Source organism: Dicentrarchus labrax, unplaced genomic scaffold (assembly GCF_905237075.1).
Source record: "Dicentrarchus labrax unplaced genomic scaffold, dlabrax2021, whole genome shotgun sequence".
Lineage (NCBI taxonomy): Eukaryota > Metazoa > Chordata > Actinopteri > Moronidae > Dicentrarchus > Dicentrarchus labrax.
Window position 1 is genome coordinate 17556751 of NW_026136718.1, and position 19797 is coordinate 17576547.

Here is a 19797-nt window from a genome sequence, read left to right on the forward strand (position 1 = left end):
TAGGTTTTTTTCATAATACAACCCCCCCCACCCACTTAAAATGACTAAATATAAATAAAAATAAAATAAATTTAAACAAAATAAAGTTAGTTTTACTAAAAAATATATATAATCAGTATAATCAGTTTCAAACATTTTTAATTTATTTTTTTGTTAAATGAACGTATCTGGTTTTACAGTGTTTGTGCTGTTTATTAACATAATTATTAAAGTAACATTATTATGTACTCCACATGGACCAGTTCGGTCACTATAATAATCTGTTGCGCCTCCCCTGAAGACTCAGACCCCGCCTCCTGGTACTGAAACCAAAACGTTCATCAATCCAACAACAACCTACTGATTGTGTAGAAAGAACCTCAACGTTAACACCGCACTTACTGCATCTTCTTTACATTGGACCAAAACTCGAGTGATTTCAGCCAAAATGCCTGTAAGTGAAAATCTTTCCATTACTCTAGTCTCTGTTTTTTATGGTTACAACATCTGAACCTGTAGAATTGACTGTTCTGGTTGTCAGAAAGCTGCTCAAATAGATTGTTATTAACTGTTAATAAATATATATAATAATAAACATAATGAGAAATATACATCAGTCCGTTGTTCCATGAGTTGTGCAGCGTCTAAATATGTTTATAATTCCTAATTATTATCCGTATTCAGTATACTGCTGACAGGAATAATGCCCGGGCTTGCCTGGACATGTCTGTGTACTTCAGTCTGTCCATCAGACAGTAGGGGGCGTTAGAGTATAATCAAAACTCATCGTCCAGTTAATAAGTGAAATAAAAACACGTAAAGTTTACTGCATTATTTAAAATGACTAATGTAATCATGCTGTGATCTATGTTGCAGCTGGCTAAGGATCTGATGCACCCCAGCCTTGCAATGGAGAGGATAAGACACAAGAAGAAGAGGCTGGTGCAGAGTCCCAACTCCTACTTCATGGACGTTAAGTGCACAGGTACAAACTGTAGCACACATATCATTTCCTCACTGATTATTATAATTAATATTTATATTCTATTATGTGTTTAAAAGTGGAATATTATCATTTATCTTTAAATACTCTCCCAGGCTGCTACAGGATCACCACCATCTTCAGCCATTCTCAGACAGTGGTACCCTGTGCAGGCTGCTCTTTAGTCCTTTGCCAGCCAAGAGGAGGGAAATGCAGACTAACTGAAGGTAAGGAAAATGTCACAAAACAAGTATTTTGTACTAAAAAAAATTCCTTTTTACCTGCGATATTAAAATGTTTGATTTTTGTCTGTCTAGGCTGTGCCTTTAGAAAGAAAATTTCCTGAGCAGAAATCTACCAAAACACCACAGGCAGCAGATTGGACCATGGATAAATGAGTCTGAGCTTCAAACTTCTTGAATTTAAATGTGGCTAAGAGAAATGTCATCCCCCCTGTGGGGTTTCGTTGGACGGAGCAAGAGAGGAGCAATGCAAGGTTAAAATAAAGTTAATTACATGAAGACATTCTGATTATATGCTCAGATTTAATTGTATGTATATCAGATTAATAAAATGAATTCATGTCTTAATGTTGAGTAGTTACAACTACTTCTATTGACAAAGTAAAACATGTTTTTGAATCATCAAAATGCACAAACAAGTCCGATGAGTCATGATTTCTGTAAAACATTTATTAGGTTGACATAGAGGGGGGGTGGTGGTGGTGAATGAAACATTTCGAAATGGTCTTGATCACGTGTGAGGCGCTTTTCATGGCCCTGGCATGAGATGAAACCATGATGACCATCACAAACAAAAAAAATAAAACAATTTAAGAATTTATTGTCTGTGTTATGCGTGTTCTTTGGTCTTTGGAGAGTTCCCCTGGCAAAAAAAAGTGGTGTAAATGAAACAAAACCCAGAAAAAAATCAAAGCAATACAATTTCTCATATACCTAACATTATTCTACTATATACAATAAGTATCCATGGTTATTAAAACTTGACTGAGCTTCCAGTGGTTTGGGGTTTAGCTCGCTCATGTAATAATATATTGTAAATCTAGTAAATATTGGCTACATTATGGCGTATTGTTGGCAACGATGCTGAAAGTGTCTATGGTCAGGTCAAGCTCAGGGGAAGGTAGTACAGCTTAGAGTTGCAGGTCACTGCTAGATACTATACATGCACAGCTCCCAGGTTCTGCACAGATTCCCACACCAAAGAGAGAGAGTAGTAAAGCTGGATGCACATAAATATCCAGTGCATCTCCAACATGTAGGCCTCAGGATGACTGGGGATTGGCAGAAGAGACATTAATCTTTAATTAAATGTAAGGAAGCCTAGAGTGACTGAGCAGCATGTGCTTTGACCTGTGTATCAGTGAAACCTTTCCATAAGGTCACCTGTCCATTTGACCATGCTGTACAAATATAGAGATTTAGAGATTACAGATTTAAGAGGATACTGCAAAGACAGGCACAGAGAAGTCGAATGTCTGTTAACTTGTAGCCTCTTAAGTTTGTACAGCATGATCAGAAAAATGAAACTGATGACTAACTTCACATCACCACTGGGTGGCACTAATGTAGACTGAGCGAACCCCAACGCCATCTGCAGCATATGTATTAAAATAATCAGACAGGCTTAATGTATGTGCACATAAAATGTAAAACTGAGCCAGTTTAAGTGGTTTGGGGACCAAATCTGAGATTTTCTTATGGGTGTAATAATTGCCAGTTCTTTCTAAATGAGTGGTCAAAAAGTATTTCTGGGGAGAATTTCTGCAATCACAGCTGGAGATAAAAAAAAATAAAAGCGATGTGGTCAAAGTAACTTCCCATCTTAAAAAATAAAAGAAGGTTGTGCCTTAGAAAAAAAATAAAAAACATCAAGGGACAAGCATTAAGTTAATCCCCCTTCTCACGGGGAATAAAGATTTTACAGCTCGAAATGTGGAATGGAGTCGAACATTGAAGGAATGTTACGTGACGATCTCATCCTCTCCAGTTTCCTCTCTGTGTGTTTATAAGCTGTTCAGTTCCTGCAGGGTTTGGTCCAGGACTTGATGTATGCCCAGATTCTCCTCTTTGGCATGTGATAATTTCTCTGGAGAAAAGGAAGAAAAGTGACATGGTAAAGCCTCAACCATTACTTGAAACAAGATCCATTGTAAAGCAGCACCGAGCACTGTTTTACTGAACAGATGTTTTGCATATTATGAACTATTTTGGTTAAGCTGTGCATCATGCAAAAAAATTCCACCACACCTCTGTGCCTTTCATGCATAACCTGCTCACTGCTGCTGTCTTCCTGAAGGCTGTTAGTAGATTGCAGTCTGGACTTTTTAGAGGCCCTGTATGCTACACTGTGGGGTCATTCGTTATATTAGATGCAGCCTTTGTGTAAAGAGTGTTCATATCTGTACTATTCACACGTGAATGTATAAAATCAGACACCATTAAAGTTAGATTTACAACCAAAATAGTGTTTTATGGGGTCAAAAGGGGGCAGCAAATTGCATTAATTCACACCAAAACCAGAGTAAATCTCTCACCTTGTCTCATATACATTTGCTGATAATAAGACATACAATGTACATTAAGATCAAACTGCAGGTTGCCTAATTACAAAAGCCAAAGAGTGCATTGCAATGTACACAATGTAGCTGAGGATATGCATCAAATGTTTTACTACAATATACAACTTGTATGAATAATGAAGAACAGAGAGACAAAAAGCTGTGAAGTAGGAAAGAAAAAGATTTTAATTAATTATTTTCTGCATAGTAAGATGGGAGGAAGGCACATGTATGATCCACAGGGAGAAGCTGGAGAATCCGAACACGAGACGGAAAAAGTGAAGTGAAAGGCAGAGAAAGAGAGAGAGAGAGCATCTACAGAGATGTCATGTCATTGAGGGCATGGTCCAGCTCCTCGCTAATGGCCTTGTACTTCAGCTTCTGAGCATACAATTCATCTGGAGGTCAGAGGTCGACAGGAAGTGCAGGCAGGTGTCAAGGACAGCAACGACACAAACAAGCCAAAAGCAGGATAAGAATGAGAGATAGATGGAGGCAAAGAGGAGAGGGAGGAAGGAGAAGACAAAAAAAAAATAGGTCAGGCTTTTTAAAGATGCAGAAATGCTTGGAAGAAAGAATGATGCACATCTAAATATGCTTCCAGCTCTTTAGTTCGGTGAGCTTTGAGCATTTAAGCTTGTTCTGAATCTCTCATAAAACTGCACCAATAACTCTATAAACTCAGCTGCCTGTGGTTCTGCAACTAAATAATGCTGACCTAAAAACATCTGAGCACATTCTGTCCTCTTTGCAGCCTGGCTGACATGGACTAGTTGTCCTTCAGAAACAAGGGTCTTTTATTAGCTTGTCTTAGGTAAGGAGTTTCCATACATCTGGCTCTTTCCTTTCCACTGAAAATATTTCCAGTGTTGCTGGAATAGGACACTCCTTCTGGGGTCTTTGTCAAACTGAATGTAATTGTGTGTGTGTGTGCATTAAGATGGATTAGGATTAGAGTTAGCCCCTGACCAACAGGAAACTCCATGTAACTATCTGCATGTGGTCCATCAACATGTTTCCTGCATCCTTCACTTCAGATGACTGGTTGGTCATTTAAAGCCAGTCACACTATTGACCGATTGAACTGCCTTTGCCTTTTTATCTTATATGAAAAATGTGAGTGGTACTGATCTCATACCTTCCAGGTCATCAATGGATTTTTCCAGTTTGGCCACTGTCCTCTCTGCAAACTCTGCACGAGTTTCAGCCTGACACAAACACAGATACAGTATGTTACATTGTAAGAAACACGCTATAATGTAGTGAATTCAACATTCAAGAGTGAAAAACCATTGGTTTTCAATGGCAAGTAATCATAAAAATGACATTTCATTTTCAAAGCATGTGCATATTAAACTGATAAAAAATAATTTAAAAATTATCAATTTAGTGTGTGGATAAAATTAGGAGAGAAATGTAGGTAGAGAGGGTGGGGGATGACATGCATCAAAGGTCCTCAGCCAAATTCGACCCAGAGACGCCGCAGTTACATCTTATGTATAGATAGTAGACCACCACCCAATTGTGTTGCCCATCCCAGTGTTTGTTAAATAGGACATAAGTGCTTCACTCTACAAGAATCCCATATACACTAATGTCATCAGAAGCAGCTTTTTGTGGTTTTTTCTTTTGTTGTGGAACTAGAATCATGATCTCACCTCCTTCAGTTTGTCAGTCAGGACTTTGATCTCCTCTTCGTACTTGTCTTCTTTTTCTGAGTACTGTTGACAGAGACACAAAAATTACATTACCAAGTAAGTGGCAAAAATACTCACATGCTTTCACCTAACTGTGAATACATTTTAACATCCATGATACATTAAGATTATAGCTGCACCACTCCTTTAAAGGAGAGAAATATAAGGTAGTGGCACGAAATAACGCAAGGTGTTGGCTTGGGAACAGGTTTCGCTGTGATGCCAACCATGGCAGACCTGACTGAACAAAGCAAAGGCATGTGTTGCTGAAGGAGAGCGGTCATGTGGTAAGCCTGGCATGCCGTCATACTGCCTGTCTGTGCCTGGGGAGGAATGTAATGTAGCAAACAGGAAGAATGTACTGCAGGTCTCTACTGGCTGCTGGTTCGTGTATAGAGAAACACTATTAACCCCTGCATGATAAAAAAGCAGCCTCAGAGGCTAATTTGTCGTGTGTAGTTATTGTGCAAACATAATTTAAACAGCTACATGTCAAAGGAGTTCAGGTCTTACACTCTTGATATGTTCAGGTCTTCATTTAGATAACCTGAGGGCAAAATAAATGGTTGTGTTGTAAGTAGGGCCTGATGATACACAATTATAATGGAGGTAGTATGAAACAATACTTTGTTGATGTGGTATCCCTCCCGACACACTCAAATTACTGTCCCCTGAGCCATGAGAACAGCCCAAATGATAGGATACAGCGAAGTGGAAATGAGTATGTGCGGGCTGCCAGACCTGGTGTCCAGTATATACTGTTGTATATATTTAGGTTGTGTGTTTGTGAAAGAGAACGAAAGCAACTTCATAAACCGTCAGTCAGCTCTGCCATAATATAAGCCAATATGGTTAGGAAATTACATTCTACCACCAATGCATTTTAAACAGATATGTTTGTCTTTGGCAGGCCAAAACATTGTCAGACTCAGTGAATGCATCCCGGGCTCGGAAACAGGTGTTTTTTACTCACAGTTTGTGGCTAGCCTTACACAAAATCCTGACACAATGCTTGTTTTGAACATTACTGGATAAAAAAAAACAAGGTCTGCTACAGGCAGCTGCATTTTTTATTTATATAAATATGTAAATGTACTCAAATGTCACTCTCACCTTCTCAGACTGGGCTTCTAAGGACTTCAGGTTGTTGGTCACATTTTTCAGCTCCTCCTCCAGGTCACTGGCTTTACTGTGAAGAGAGACCAGCATATTGTTTTAATGCAAAAACGAGAAGTGAGGACATGTGCGTCTTCATGCTCATGTTTGTGTGTTTGCTGGTTTTACCATTCTGAGAGCTCAGCCCTCTCCTCAGCTCTCTCCAGCTCACCCTCCAGGATCACCAGCTTACGGGCCACCTAGGACGAAAGACATTCAAACTCAGGGGGGAAATTTGGGGACTCAAAGCACAACAGGATCCAAAAGACAAGAGCCTGGACAGCGCAGTGGATCCCAATTTAAGGATGTCGGTCTTGACTCCTGCTGTCAAAGTCTCACCTCCTCGTATTTACGGTCGGCCTCTTCTGCAATGTGTTTAGCCTCCTTCAGCTGCATCTCCTGAATCTCCATCTTCTCCTCGTCCTTCATCGCTCGGTTCTCAATCACCTTCATCCCTCTGTTCGGACATGACACAGTGTGTAAGGATAAATAAGCCTTTAAATCATGTTATGAAAGCCAGGTGTTGCAATGAAATGGGTTCTCACACACAGGCAATGACATCTAAGGAATATCATGGTTGAATCTCGCTTAATATAATTTAATCTGACCTCTCGCTCTCATCTGCGGCCTTCTCTGCCTCCTCCAGTTTCTGCAGTGCTGTGGCCAGCCTCTCCTGGGCTCGGTCCAACTCCTCCTCCACCAGCTGAATCCTACGGTTCAGACCTGCTACATCACCCTCCGCCTGAGAAGGAAAAAAGGGGGAGAGAGAGAAATTTAGTCATTCATTCATTCAACTTTAAGGGCCTGTTTTCACGAATACGCGGCCTCACCCAATACGCTGTCGTTTCGAAAAAGATCTCCGTAAACACGGCGTCGTTTCCAGAAATATCTGTGTCCACACGGATTCACTGAATCGACCTAAAACACTGTAGCACATATGCCAGGCCTGTATGTGGCGCTGTGACGCCGCCACACCAATACACTAAAACCGGAAGAGAAGCCATGGAGCCTGTGCTGTTTACAAACAAGTAGTAGTAAGTCCGCCATTGTTGTTGTTGTTGTTGTTATGACGCATCTAGCGGCGGCGGCTGAGGTTAAAGGCTAGAGAGGCGGGGCTAATAAGTTATTGCCATCCAGACGACTCTTTTAAAAAAAATTTTCCCCAAAATTTTTTGGGGGAAAAAAAAATTTTTTTTCTTTTAAAAAATTGGGGGAGGCCCTAAAACCACCCCCCCCCCCTTGTTCCCATCGTAAAACAGGAAGAGAAGAAAAGGCACAAAGTGGGGCAGTGAGGAGAGAAAAAAGGTGGACGGCAACCTGTAGCTTTCTTCGAATTGCCTGCTTTTCGTATTTAGTGTTATTGTTTTGTGGCTTGTAAAACTCTTTGTGAGGCTATGTTGAAAATGGAATAAGAGAAAAATAAGACAGGAATGAAAGTGTAGTTTCTAGGAATCAGGTGTGTCCTCCTGCCCCCTATTTTCCCTGACCACTGTCTGGAGGTTTGTTAAGATGACTTAAGCTAATTCTCCCCCTAAGTTATAAGAATCTTTGTATAATAGAGACTTTTCACTTTCACTTACCCCCATTGTGACAGTTTCTATGTGTTTTTATCAAATTCATATGCAAAAACTAAACATAAGTGTTATTATTGTATTGGGAAACAGTAACTTTAGTGTTTGTCCATCTTCTTTTGAAAGCTGTCACCGGTGTATCGGGGCAGCCATGTTGGGGGAGAGGCAGCTACACAAACATTCAGTGCCGTGCCTTTATAGGACTCCTGTTCTGAAATATACCTCAGATAAATATGTTTAAATAAAAGCAGCTATATATAACCTGGTGCCATGACTATAGGGAACTATTTTGCCTGTTCTGTACACTCATGAAGCTCATGCATAGTCTCCTCCATCCACACACGAACTAAAATAGATTCAATTCCATCTGTACTATGTGAGTATGTGAGATGCTGTAATCTGTTCTTTTTGCTCTCTGGGGCCGCTCATGTTTCACAAATCAATAGTAGAGTCCAGCTGATGAATAATAAGTGAAATGGAGACAGCTGGAGGTCCTTGGAGGATCTTGTACAGAAGCAGGGCCTACCTGTAATAAACAGTCTCTGACGAAACACAACTAACTAACTGCTGAGTCTGGCTGGAAGAGCTGATCCTTTTTAATATCTGAAAATCGCGGGACTTTGAATGAAACTTTGAAACTCAATTTCCGGTGACTGTGAATGCAGAACTGGGCCAAGTAGGGTGGACTAATGGGCTTCTTCTCATCTGCCCTTGGTAAACAAATGCCGAGAGAGGAAAAAGAAAGCAAACAGACAACTATACAGGCATTTCCTCTCTGTTGGCCTGGGAGTTTATCCAACCACCACCTCCTAGGGAGACGCTTGCAAACTGAAAACCAGCCAGCTTTCATACAAAAGTTACCTTAAAGAAACTGCCTACTGTTAAAATGTAAGTTTACAACCAGACAGCTCAAACAGCATAACATAACTTTACAACGCTTAACGATTCATTCAAAACCAGCGTACTCACACTCGCTGTTCTTAAAATGAAGCAGCTGGGGATTTCTTTGACAAACAGACATTATTCTGTGCTCGGTTGCAGGGCAGCAGTTTGTAGGTCAATGACTCATTAGCTAGTCATTCAGTCCAGAAGTCAGTCTGCCACTCAGATCAACAGTCAAAGTGTCTGCAATTCATTTTACAGGTAGGTGAGTCATTCCGCTACACATTTGGTGAGATAAAGTCATTTAGAGAGACAAAAGAGAAAGGACTGGCAATGAGGAGAAAAGGTATCACTGCAGAGAGAGAAGAGGGAGCTCAGAAAGTTCAATGGAAAAGAGTTATTAACAGTCTGTTTGTGCTGAGAATAAATAGACCTCCATCCAGTCTATTCTTCCATTCTGTCATAGACTCAATATTTCAGGAAATGAAAGCATGGTTTCCTGCTGGCACAGGCCTCGTTTTTAATTTTTAACATTTTCTCCCTCTCGTCTCCATGTCATCTAAGACTGCTGACTAGCCAGTCAGTCTTTCCACCTCTCTTTTTCTCTCTCTTGCTCCCTCCCTTGGTTCTTTTTTGTCCTCTCCCAGGTCCTGCCCTACTGCACCCAGAGCTGCCAGGGGAGGCAGCGTTGATATGAGACAGGAAATGTCTGCCGAACTAGCGTTGACATGTCTTAAAGCAGCCAACACTTGATAGAGGAAAACCCAACCCAACATAGAATGAATGAAAAGTTATAAATCGGCTGTAACATCTTGAAATCTCATCAGCAATGTCCTCTACGCTGGTCTGCATCTGTCGACACTACATGTGGCTGGTCAGAAACATTGAACAGGATTAAACTGGAGCCTGAAATAACAGATATTGTCACGTCCTAAGTCCTGAGTGCAGCAATGTGCTGTGAAGAATACCGTCTGCACATAAACAAACATGCTATTCATGAGCTTCAGGTCAGCTACACTGGCACATCAGATGCTGTAATGCACTTCCAGACACACACATTCACTCTGCAAACATGCAAACAGTAACTCTCATTCTGTCAATCCATGCCTCTCTCAAGCAAACATAATTACAAGCTAGCAACCGGCCAGTTTCCCGCCCAGTTAAATGTTTGTTGTCAGGCAACACACAAACACAAAAGGTCTTAGCTAATAACACTATGGTAGTGGTATATCTACACTCTCAATCAGATTTGTGCAACCTGGTGTTTTATCTGTCATCAGAGTTTCACAATCACGGGGGGGGGTCCCCTAATGGACAGAGACAGCCTTGTGTCAGGTAAAAAACATCTTATATGTGTACAGCACATACTCTCATGCCTCTAATTCACTCAGCCATGACCAGAGTAGAGAAGAGCTTTTCCTGTAAATCCTGATGGTACTGTTGACAATACTTCAAGTGCAGCTTTACAAAACCATTTAACCAATGCGTAAAGGACAGCAACACAAGCTCTTTGAAAAGTATTCAGAGCTTCTGCACAAAACTAACAAATGTGACTTCAATGTTAAGGTAAAGGTCACAAGAGCTGGGAAATACCAAGTCGGGTGAATGAAGCTTTTTCTTTAAGAATAGATACTAACGTCACTTTACAAATGAGGATCTTGAAAAGAGTGACAGGAAGTCAGCTGCCCAACATCCTTTCATTTCCTCCCTTTGATTGTTCTTTCTTTCAGGGCTGGTATTCTCTCTGTCTCTGGGCCTTGCCTCTTCCTTTAGCACCCACTTTGCATTCTTTGACTGCCAGGGACGCACACCGCCTTATATGGTAAAACAAACTACTGTATGGAGAGTGTTTGTGGTGGAGTATCAGGAAGATTGTGGCAGCGAGCACACACACACACACACACACACACACACACACACACACACACACACACACACACATATGTAAAAGATACTGGATGACTGGAAGTAACTGCCCTGTTATCAAGCTAGTTTATATGTAACACCAGGGCTTTCTTAAAGGTGAATGGCATTCCAGTGACTGCTGGCTACTTCACAGCTTCCCTGGACCTGTTAGTGCCTCACTAAAAGCCATTCAGCCTTGGTGGCTTTAATAGTCTTACAGGAATAATTTGGTGAGAGTTAAATGAGAGGATGCAGACCAATCTTATGTCTGTACAGTATATGTGAACCTACAGCCAGCAGCCTGTTAGCTAACCTGCCCAAAGATAACAAAATCTGCCTATCATCACCTATAAAGCTCACTAATGAACCTGCTATACCTTGTTTATTTAATCCACATACATTGTTGTTTTAAAGGGGGTTGTGTGCCGGATTATTTCTCGGCTGGGCGCAGTCACTTCCCAGAGTCTGGCTACTGCACAGTGGCGACAAGCCCCCGTAAAAACCACATTGTGCCTGTTTTAAGCTCCGTTTTTGTACGGATTAAACAAACAAGATATAAAGTGTTAATCAGTGAGCTTTAGAGGTGTTGGCTGGCATGTTATGTTACTTTTGTACAAAGCCAGGCTAGCTCTTTGCCACCGTTTCCAGTCTTTATGCTAAGTTAACCATATACAGATGTTCAGGCTGCCTGGCTATTCTCAGGAGCATCAATAAGTGACACAAACTACAATATGTAGGAATACAGGGCTCTAATGTGCTTTTCCATTCACCTCTCTGTCACTGGTTGGCTATATATTGTCTATTGGCCCCTATTTAATAAACAGTCTGCAGGCTGACATGAAGATACAGCACAGTTCTACTGGGAGTGACTTAAGAAATACCTGAGTGTATTAAATGTATTAGAGACAGGATCAAGGACAAGTTAAAGAGGAATCTAATTATTGGCTGATTCCAGGGCAGTGGGTTAATGAGCTGCACAATGCTGTTGGGTTTCAGGGGAAGTTATTCCTGACTCTACTGCTCACTACTCTCTATGTGAATGTGTGTCTGTGAGTGTGTAATCTTTTTTCCCATAAAGATCTGGCATGCAAAGACAGCTACATACAGTATAAGCCAGCCTGTCAAAAAGGTATGATATGTAAAAGAAGGTTATTAAACTTCCAGACAAGCATCACTATGAGTTCTCTCTGTGCAAAATGTAATTTGTCGCCATTTTTCTACAGTATGTATTCAGACTTTCACACAGCTCTTGAGCTGGTTTGAGGCTTTCGTTTCAGGCTCTGCCGCATAATACTCAACTGTCTAATTGTGACAAGAGGCCCTTCAGGAATCCACGAAATGTACTGGGAAGAAAACTATTCAGGGGACTTTGCAGGATTCAGACAGCTGTCTTTCTTGGTTTTAATGGAATTTACATTAGTGGCATTTTTTAGAAAACAGCATTGGTCTTTAATTGTGTGGTCTCTGAGCAAATAGAGAGCAGGCAATTTAACTACTAACAATCCTAGCAGCAGTTTACCCGAGCAATAAAACAGTTTATGCAGTTCTTTCAGACTAAATCAATACCATTTCCACTCTGCAGTACAAGCACTGACATGCTAACAGATGCAGAGATCCTGCTTTGACAAAACCATCAACACAAGTATAGCACTGAACTTTGCATGCATCCACAAAGTAAAAGACTGGTTCAGTGTGATGGATTTGAAATGATTCAAACACTACCATATGCTATAAATGCTACATAAAATCCTATAATTCCCAGTCCCTAAATGCTACTTAATGACATTACAGCAAATTTAGCTTCACTAGCACAGACTGTATAAATATATTCTACTCTTTGCTTGGACTAGAACCCGCAACCTTGGCCTACATAATCAGCTAAGCCACAAGCCACTAACATGGGAGTTTTCCCCAGAATGCCAACACTGTCAAAACGTATCAACATGTGGCAGTTATATTTGGAAAGTTGAGCTATTCCCAGGGAGAAAGTCCAAAGAAAACAGTGAAACCAGGAAGTATTTCTTTCCACAGAATCCTTGAAACCCACTGCCCAAACCAAGCAGCAGACAGACGCTACTTATGATTCATTCTGACAAACTGATGAGCTGAAGGAAGTTGTGTTTAAGATAAGCATTATTTCTAAATTACTTCCTGCAGTTAGTTTTCAATATGAGATCTAAGTGGTGTAAAATGCACACGGTTGTAACTTCCGTGTGTCTCCCAAATCCAGTGTGAATGTCATTGTGGTCCAGTAGCACATGCAGACAATTCTATATACAGAGACAGATCATTTGAGTTCAATAGTTGACCCCCATTGTCATAAGAAAACTAACTTCAAGTGAACTAAAAGGAGCTGAAGTGGACATTTAAGGTTTTTTTTTATTTTAAAGTATTGAACTTTCCCAAAAGTTGTACACCACTGACAAGAATCTGCTTTAACCCGTGTAGAAACCACCACAGTCCACCACAAACACTAATCTTCCTGTTGATCAGTGCTGGAGGGACAGGAAGTGCTGGGAGTAGAAGCACAGGAAGCGCTGGACCAGAGTCGGCAGACGACATCCTGGGAGGGGCAGCCGAGGGGGATGAAGGTGCGTGGGGATGACCTTCTTCCCAAAACTGATACCTCAGTGGGGGTTTGAGTCCCACTTCCCATTTAATCTGGCTTTAGATATGGATCAGTATGCCACAAACAGCACTTCTTCATGCGTAGAGGTAAAACACCAATTATCACCATGGCAACTGTATGTTGTCTGGTGTAAACATGCGTGTGCTCAGCATACAAAAACTTCTACTTCAAAAAAGGGAACAGATACTTTACTAAGCTTTTAATTCTACGCATTTAATGTCCTTTGTTGTCATTTCTGATCATGATGTCATTATTTACTCTCACAAATATAACAAATGTCGATCATAGAGGGGAAAGTTGTATCACAAATGGTTCATCTGTTGCTCACACAGCTCTCAGGGTCATCATTAAGTAAAAACAATCATCTTTGGCTTGACTGACCCTGAACCTTCAACCAGCAAACAAGTGTGACTGCTGTGAAACACAATGAAAAATGAATAGCTCATTGAGAATAAAGGCCATACATAAAATACATCTAAGGAGGTCAAATGAGCGTTTGAAGACTATGTCATGTCTCTGTAATCTGACAGAGCCTTAAGGGCATTATTGAGCGGTTGAGTAACGTCTCCAGAGGTAACAAAACCGCACTAGGAATAACACGAAGCAATTACTTTTATTTTTTAGTGAGAGATGTGGCCAAGTGTTTTTCTGATGCCTCTACATTTTAAAACAATGATTCATTACCCTAACACACTCAGCAAGGTTCCTGTTTTGATCTCCCCGTGCTCCGATGAAAGAGTTTTTGTGCCGAAGGAATAACTCCAGGTTGCCCTAATTATTCACATGTGGGACCACACCAACCCCGCCACACAAATACACTGCTCTGTTTGATCAAGGTTAGCAGAGATGTAACATATCCTCTAGGGCTGGTAGGCAGATAAAGGACAATTGTAATCCTCCTATTAATCATTTGTAAACAGTACAAACACATTTCATACATTGTTTACACACATTATAACGTAACTATAAGCATATATAGGGTGTTTTTAAGTTTATTGATCTATTTGTCAACACCTTCAACTCCTCTGGTTCTGGTATCTACTTTATAATGTGTTAAATATATATATGTACAATTTCTGGTTTGTTTATGTACTGCTCATAAATGATAAATAGGGGGCATTAAAGTAAAGTTTCACCACTTGTGGTTCAGTATCTATAAAATACAAATTTTAATTTGTCAGTCAAGTTCTGACAGTGCATGTTATCCTTAAAAAAAGTTAATGTTTGACTTCAACTGTACTACTACTACTACTACTACTACTACTTTTGGCTCCTGAGCAGTTACTGTACTCACACCCATCCCTGTACATGTGACGGGAAACACACAGTAGCCTCATTTACCTTCAGAAATTAGCAGGAGGTGTGTCCTAAAAGATAAAACATTAATAAGCACTACCAGAAATCTTACACAATTCATCCGTCCATTGATTATACCCACTTCAATTCTTTGGAATTATGTATTCCTACAGGTTGGACATTAAGATTTCACTGAACTAAACAAACACAAGGTACTCTATAAGTCCAAGTCATGTAGTAACAGACAGGCAACTATGAGGAATTATTACTAATGTCACTGACGTCAGAATACAAGTTGATATCAGAACGATTACCCACAAGCTGAGTAAACGCCCAATTGTCAAATTAAAAAGATGCCCTGTTACCTAATAGGCAGTCTGTAACAAAGGGGTAAGTCCTACAGCAGGCCAGCTCCTTTCATCATCTCAGCTCCCATATCTTTACAGCCACACCTTCCCCTCCCACTCTCCTTCAATCTTTCTACTTGTCCTGTCATTAACCAGCTCCTATGCAAAGGATATGACACCATATGCCATAAAGCAGCATGTGAAACAAGTCAGGACTGTTACTTAATTGTGCTGCTAAGCATTTTTTTTCTCTCCAATATCTACAACAAAAACTCGGATGTGGGCAGAGTCAAGAGACAGGCAGGTGACAGACCTGGGCTCAAAATCAGATGAGTCACTTTCAACACATCTATGCGTCTAGTTTGAGAAACCACACATTTTTGTAACTTCAACGATGACTTGTGCTGGTTGCAGCTGGTTGTTGTGCAACTGCTGCTGATTCTGTATGTTGATATGTAAACATGTGGAAGTGTTGAAAATAAGGTTGCAACTCCCAATTATTCTCATTACTGACGAATCTACTGATTAACAGCTTTATCTATAGAATATCAGCAAATAGCAAAAAAAGAAAACAAGTTCTCAGAGCACAAAGTGACATCTTTAAAGTTCTTCTTTTGTCAGACCAGCAGTCCAAAACTCAAAGATAGAAGATAGCAGAACATATTCACACATATAAAGCTTTTAAAGATTAACTAAGGATCAAAATTGCTGCTGATGAATTCAACGTGGATCGACTGATCGATTAAGCGAGCAAAAGCTTCAGCTCTAGCTGAAAATGGCACATTTTTCCGACTATTCCTTTGAATCCCTAATAACAGAGTAGGCTAATTCTGAGTATGCCCTTTATTTTCCTATCATCAGTGGAGGCCGGGTGGTATGGCGGTTAGGCATACACCCAGACAGCTGCTGCTGGCACACATCCACCCTGCTGAGTGTCACTGAGAAAGACATTAAGAGTGTGAGAAGTGAATTTCCCCAGAGAGTCACATCATTATCATCATCACAATCATCATCTAAATGCTGGCAGCTGATACCACCTAATTAAAAAGCTGTCACAATTAAAAGATAATGAATTTAGTATTTACATGGTTCATATTAATAAGAAATAAGTTTATCAGTCTCATAAATATATTACATTTTGCACAATAAGTTCAGCGGTCGGTGTCTACGTGGTCTTCATTATTCACTGTAGTTTTACAGCGGCCTGTAACTCAGACTGCACTGAGCATGCGCACAGACCTGCAGGAATCCAAACTTTTTTCATTGAGGACCAACGCCTTGCATTGTGGCACCATCACGCCCCACGAATGAATCAATGACATGAACTATTTAGACTTTTTTTTAGAGCCCGAGAGGTTGAATGTGAAGAATCTAACATCATTTCATGTGTCTGACAGTGTGATAGGAGAGCGGAGCGGGAAAAGATCGGGGTTATGAGGGAGAGAAAAGACCTAAAAATGAGAGGATTTGATTGTCTCACTTTCTCTCGGAGCTCCCGTTCACTGTCCAGCTCTCTCTGTAGGACCTGAGCCCGATCCTCCGCGTCGTCGGCCTGCTGCTGCAAACACTGAATCTTCCTCTTCACAGCATCCAGAGAGTTCATACCTGCCATTTTAGACTGTTTTGTTACTTAATTTAAGACTACGCGTCAAGGAAAAAAACAGTTAAGACTATTTCTGGGTTGTGCAAAAAAAGAAAGAAAAGTAGGCTAGTGCCTCCTGCTTGTTTGGTCTATTCAGAATAATATTATAATAAGAAAAAAATGACTTTGATCGTTGATTTAAAAAGAAAAACAATCAATGTCCGACCGGGGCCAAAGTCTTCGGAATGTAAAGGAGTCGTTCAAGTGCAACAAAAGTTATATAACCAGAAAATAACAGTGTCCAGGTGTTCTCCAAATGTTTCTTCTGGTCTGTAGGAATGATAGGTTCATGAGCAGTGAAGAAAGTTGTCCTCAGGAATGTTGCAGTTTTGGTCCGGACACTTTGGGTTTGAGGAAGAGGAGTAGAAAAGCTGCGCTGTGAGGAGAGCGGAGAGCGCCAGACTGTGGCGGAGGAGGAGAGAGATGATTGGGACGATGAGGTCAGAGAGGGCGGGGCGTATGTCCTATAATGTGTGTGTGTGCGTGTGTGTGTGTGTGTGTGTGTGTGTGTGTGTGTGTGTGTGTGTGTGTGTGTGTGTGTGTGTGTGTGTGTGTGTGTGTGTGTGTGCGTGTGTGCGTGTGTGTGTGTGTGTGTAAACGATCCATGATCCCTGTGACTGATGCGATCACTGCTACGAGACTTTGAGAAGAGAAAGGAAAAGCCAGGATCAATTACTTTCAGTTATTGTAAAGGCACAGTGTCCATAGTTTAGATGTCACACACACACTAATTTCAACTTTAGACTTGATTTGACAGTGACATGTCCCTTTATAGTTTTAAGGTTTAAGGTTTGAAGTTTGCATTGTGCATTAGGAATATAATATATACTGTGTATTTGATTGTGGAAACAATTTCCAGCATTTCTTTTTAAGTTTAATCAATGAAAGCCCCAAAACACTGGATCAATAACAGCTCCAATACTGACCTTATGAAGCAGATAGCATATTGCCCATGACCAATCCGCATTAAGTACAGTTTCTTTGACAATGTCATTAAAAAACTGAATTATTCTTCTAACTGTTACATTCACTCAATTATGACAAACTGTAGATCTTAAATAATTAATAAATAATAAGTTCTATGCAGTGAAGTGTAACACTGGTACTGGATCAGTACTCAGCAAATACTCTGCTGCATTTGTTCAAGTATTCACTTCTTTCTTGGGAAATACTGGAGATTACAGACTCAAAGATACGTTAACATTAAACAACGTTAGAAAGGAAAAGGGAACTTCATGGTTAAACTGCTCGCATATATACACAACTGGGGGTAAAAGGTCAAAATTAAGGATCATGTTGGCCCTAAAGACTCAACAGATAGATCAGCAATGGTGTCGGCGGTCGACAAGTAGCAAGAAACTGCTGTACAGAAAGCCAAACATTAGTCACCAATAGTCACCCTCCACACACAAATATGTTTTTCTTCTTGTTCCTTAAGTGGATTGTTTGAGCTTCACTGTGCAGAATGATGTATGTGCAGAGTTTGACACTAGAAGGATGTTTTCACATTCATCTTCTGAAAGTGGAAAGTTTCTCTGAGCTCATTGAAAATCTGATGTTTAAGGGGCGGGGGCCTACTACTATGATTTGTGACATCACAAATAGTTTATCCAGTATGCAACTTAAACAAGTGTGATGTAGAAACTTGTATGTGTCTTAATACAAGGAATCCTTGTAGAAAATGTTTATGTGTTTATATTATTATATTATATAATTACTGGCTCAAATATTAATATTGATACCGACTGCAAAAATCCAGCATCAGTCAGGCTATAATATCATTGGATATATCATCTTATGCTTATTCAGTGAAATATTACATTATTCTAGATACTGTGTGCATCATTTTGCAAAAACTATAGACTATATTACAGTATACATTTCAAAATAAAGTTATAAATAGTGTGCAGCTATTATAAGGAAGGGAGGGCTGAAGAGGCTGCCAGCTGCACAGATATTAAAACATAATTACATTGATAAAAATATTGTCTGTATTTCCTCTTGAACTCAAATTAGTAGAAGAAACTACATACTATCTAAATGTATATACAACAAATATATACCTAGTTGATGATGACATATTACTTCTAGGGATTTTTTATTATCTTGCTATTTATGGACCTCTTACCTCTCAGGAAATCTGTTCAGTGAATTTTTAACAAGATATGCATCATAAATCTTTCTATTTTTGGGGAACTGTGTGAGTGTTTGTCTTGAAGGAGTAAGCAAACAACATCCACCACCTGCCTGCTTGTAGCTGATGCTCATAGTGTGGGTGTAAATCACATTTATGCTGCATCGTTCATGTTTCTCTGCCAGCCCTGCCTGTGTTTACCTTCCCCGTTTCCTATTCACACGCCCGGCCTGTGAGCAAATATGTTGGCTGCACGACCAAGCCGTCCAGCAGATCTCAGCTTGGTTCAAGTTCGGCTCGAAACTCACCGTGAAGAAAAGAAAAGTCGCTCACAATCAATCTCATCTGTTGATTGAGCCTCTCTGTCTGATTTGCCCCTTGCACCAGAAAAGCTGGAAGCATTGATTTCATTAGACACAGGAGTGTGGGGCTTTCTGTTTGCCTTAGCTGCATTCCTGGCATACCAGAGCCCCCCTGCCTGCTCTCTGCTTTCTCTGCCCGGCCGCCCCCACAGTCCAGCTTTCCCCCTAAAACAGTAACTGTTGCTGCAGTGAACAGTGTTATCAATACCTGTATCAACACTACATGCTGCCACCCTCTTTGACTCTCACCACCTTTGGCTTTCTGCATCAGACTCTCTGCCTTGTGGCGTGAGCTGACAGTGAAGCTGTGATGACCTAAATATCAGCTCTACTAGTCGCTGCTGCAGGGACTATTTTTCACGAATCACAACTGCTCGCCTGTTGGGGTCTTTGGCTCACTGTTCTGCTTTTCCCAGCCCCCTCCAGGTTTCCAATCTGGTCGTGCTCTCTGTGTGAATTCAGATGTGTAATGACTTGACTGCGGCCTCTAATAAGTGACATGTGGAGGGGAATTTATGGAAGTGGAGTAGAGCAGCTTTACAGGCTAGAAATGTTGACATCAGGACAGAATGTAAACAAAATCTATTTTTAAGAAAACTCTCTTTTCACAAACTGCTGCACACAAAGGAGTGGAG

At 40.5% G+C, this 19797-nt stretch overlaps 2 protein-coding genes across 5 annotated transcripts in view; one reads left to right on the forward strand and one right to left on the reverse strand.

Annotated features, from left to right (window-relative positions):
* Positions 1-268: 268 nt before the first annotated feature.
* LOC127350114 (40S ribosomal protein S27-like) lies at positions 269-1804 on the forward strand. The gene is made up of 4 exons (XM_051376388.1): positions 269-433; positions 856-964; positions 1078-1188; positions 1279-1804. Exons 1-4 carry the CDS (start codon positions 428-430, stop codon positions 1305-1307), a joined length of 255 nt encoding a protein of 84 aa, XP_051232348.1. The 5' UTR covers positions 269-427; the 3' UTR covers positions 1308-1804.
* Positions 1639-19797, reverse strand: part of tpm4a (tropomyosin 4a) — a 22839-nt gene continuing 4680 nt past the window's right edge. Inside the window, exons 1-8 of one of the 4 annotated variants that reach the window (XM_051376378.1) lie at positions 16505-17079; positions 7003-7136; positions 6734-6851; positions 6524-6594; positions 6353-6428; positions 5201-5263; positions 4681-4750; positions 1639-3070 (exon numbers count right to left, since the gene is read on the reverse strand). In XM_051376378.1, the coding sequence (XP_051232338.1) occupies positions 2988-3070; positions 4681-4750; positions 5201-5263; positions 6353-6428; positions 6524-6594; positions 6734-6851; positions 7003-7136; positions 16505-16636 (747 nt within the window). In that variant the 5' untranslated portion in view covers positions 16637-17079 and the 3' untranslated portion in view covers positions 1639-2987. Of the gene's footprint in view, positions 3071-3705; positions 3941-4680; positions 4751-5200; positions 5264-6352; positions 6429-6523; positions 6595-6733; positions 6852-7002; positions 7137-16504; positions 17082-19797 lie in introns of those variants that run through there. The other 3 variants (XM_051376379.1, XM_051376375.1, XM_051376377.1) reach the window with 3 other exon arrangements.

Coding starts and splice junctions, on each gene's coding strand:
- LOC127350114 (XM_051376388.1), top strand. Junction 965..1,077: donor CATGGACGTTAAGTGCACAG/GTACAAACTGTA, acceptor ATACTCTCCCAG/GCTGCTACAGGATCACCACC. Junction 1,189..1,278: donor GAAATGCAGACTAACTGAAG/GTAAGGAAAATG, acceptor TTGTCTGTCTAG/GCTGTGCCTTTAGAAAGAAA.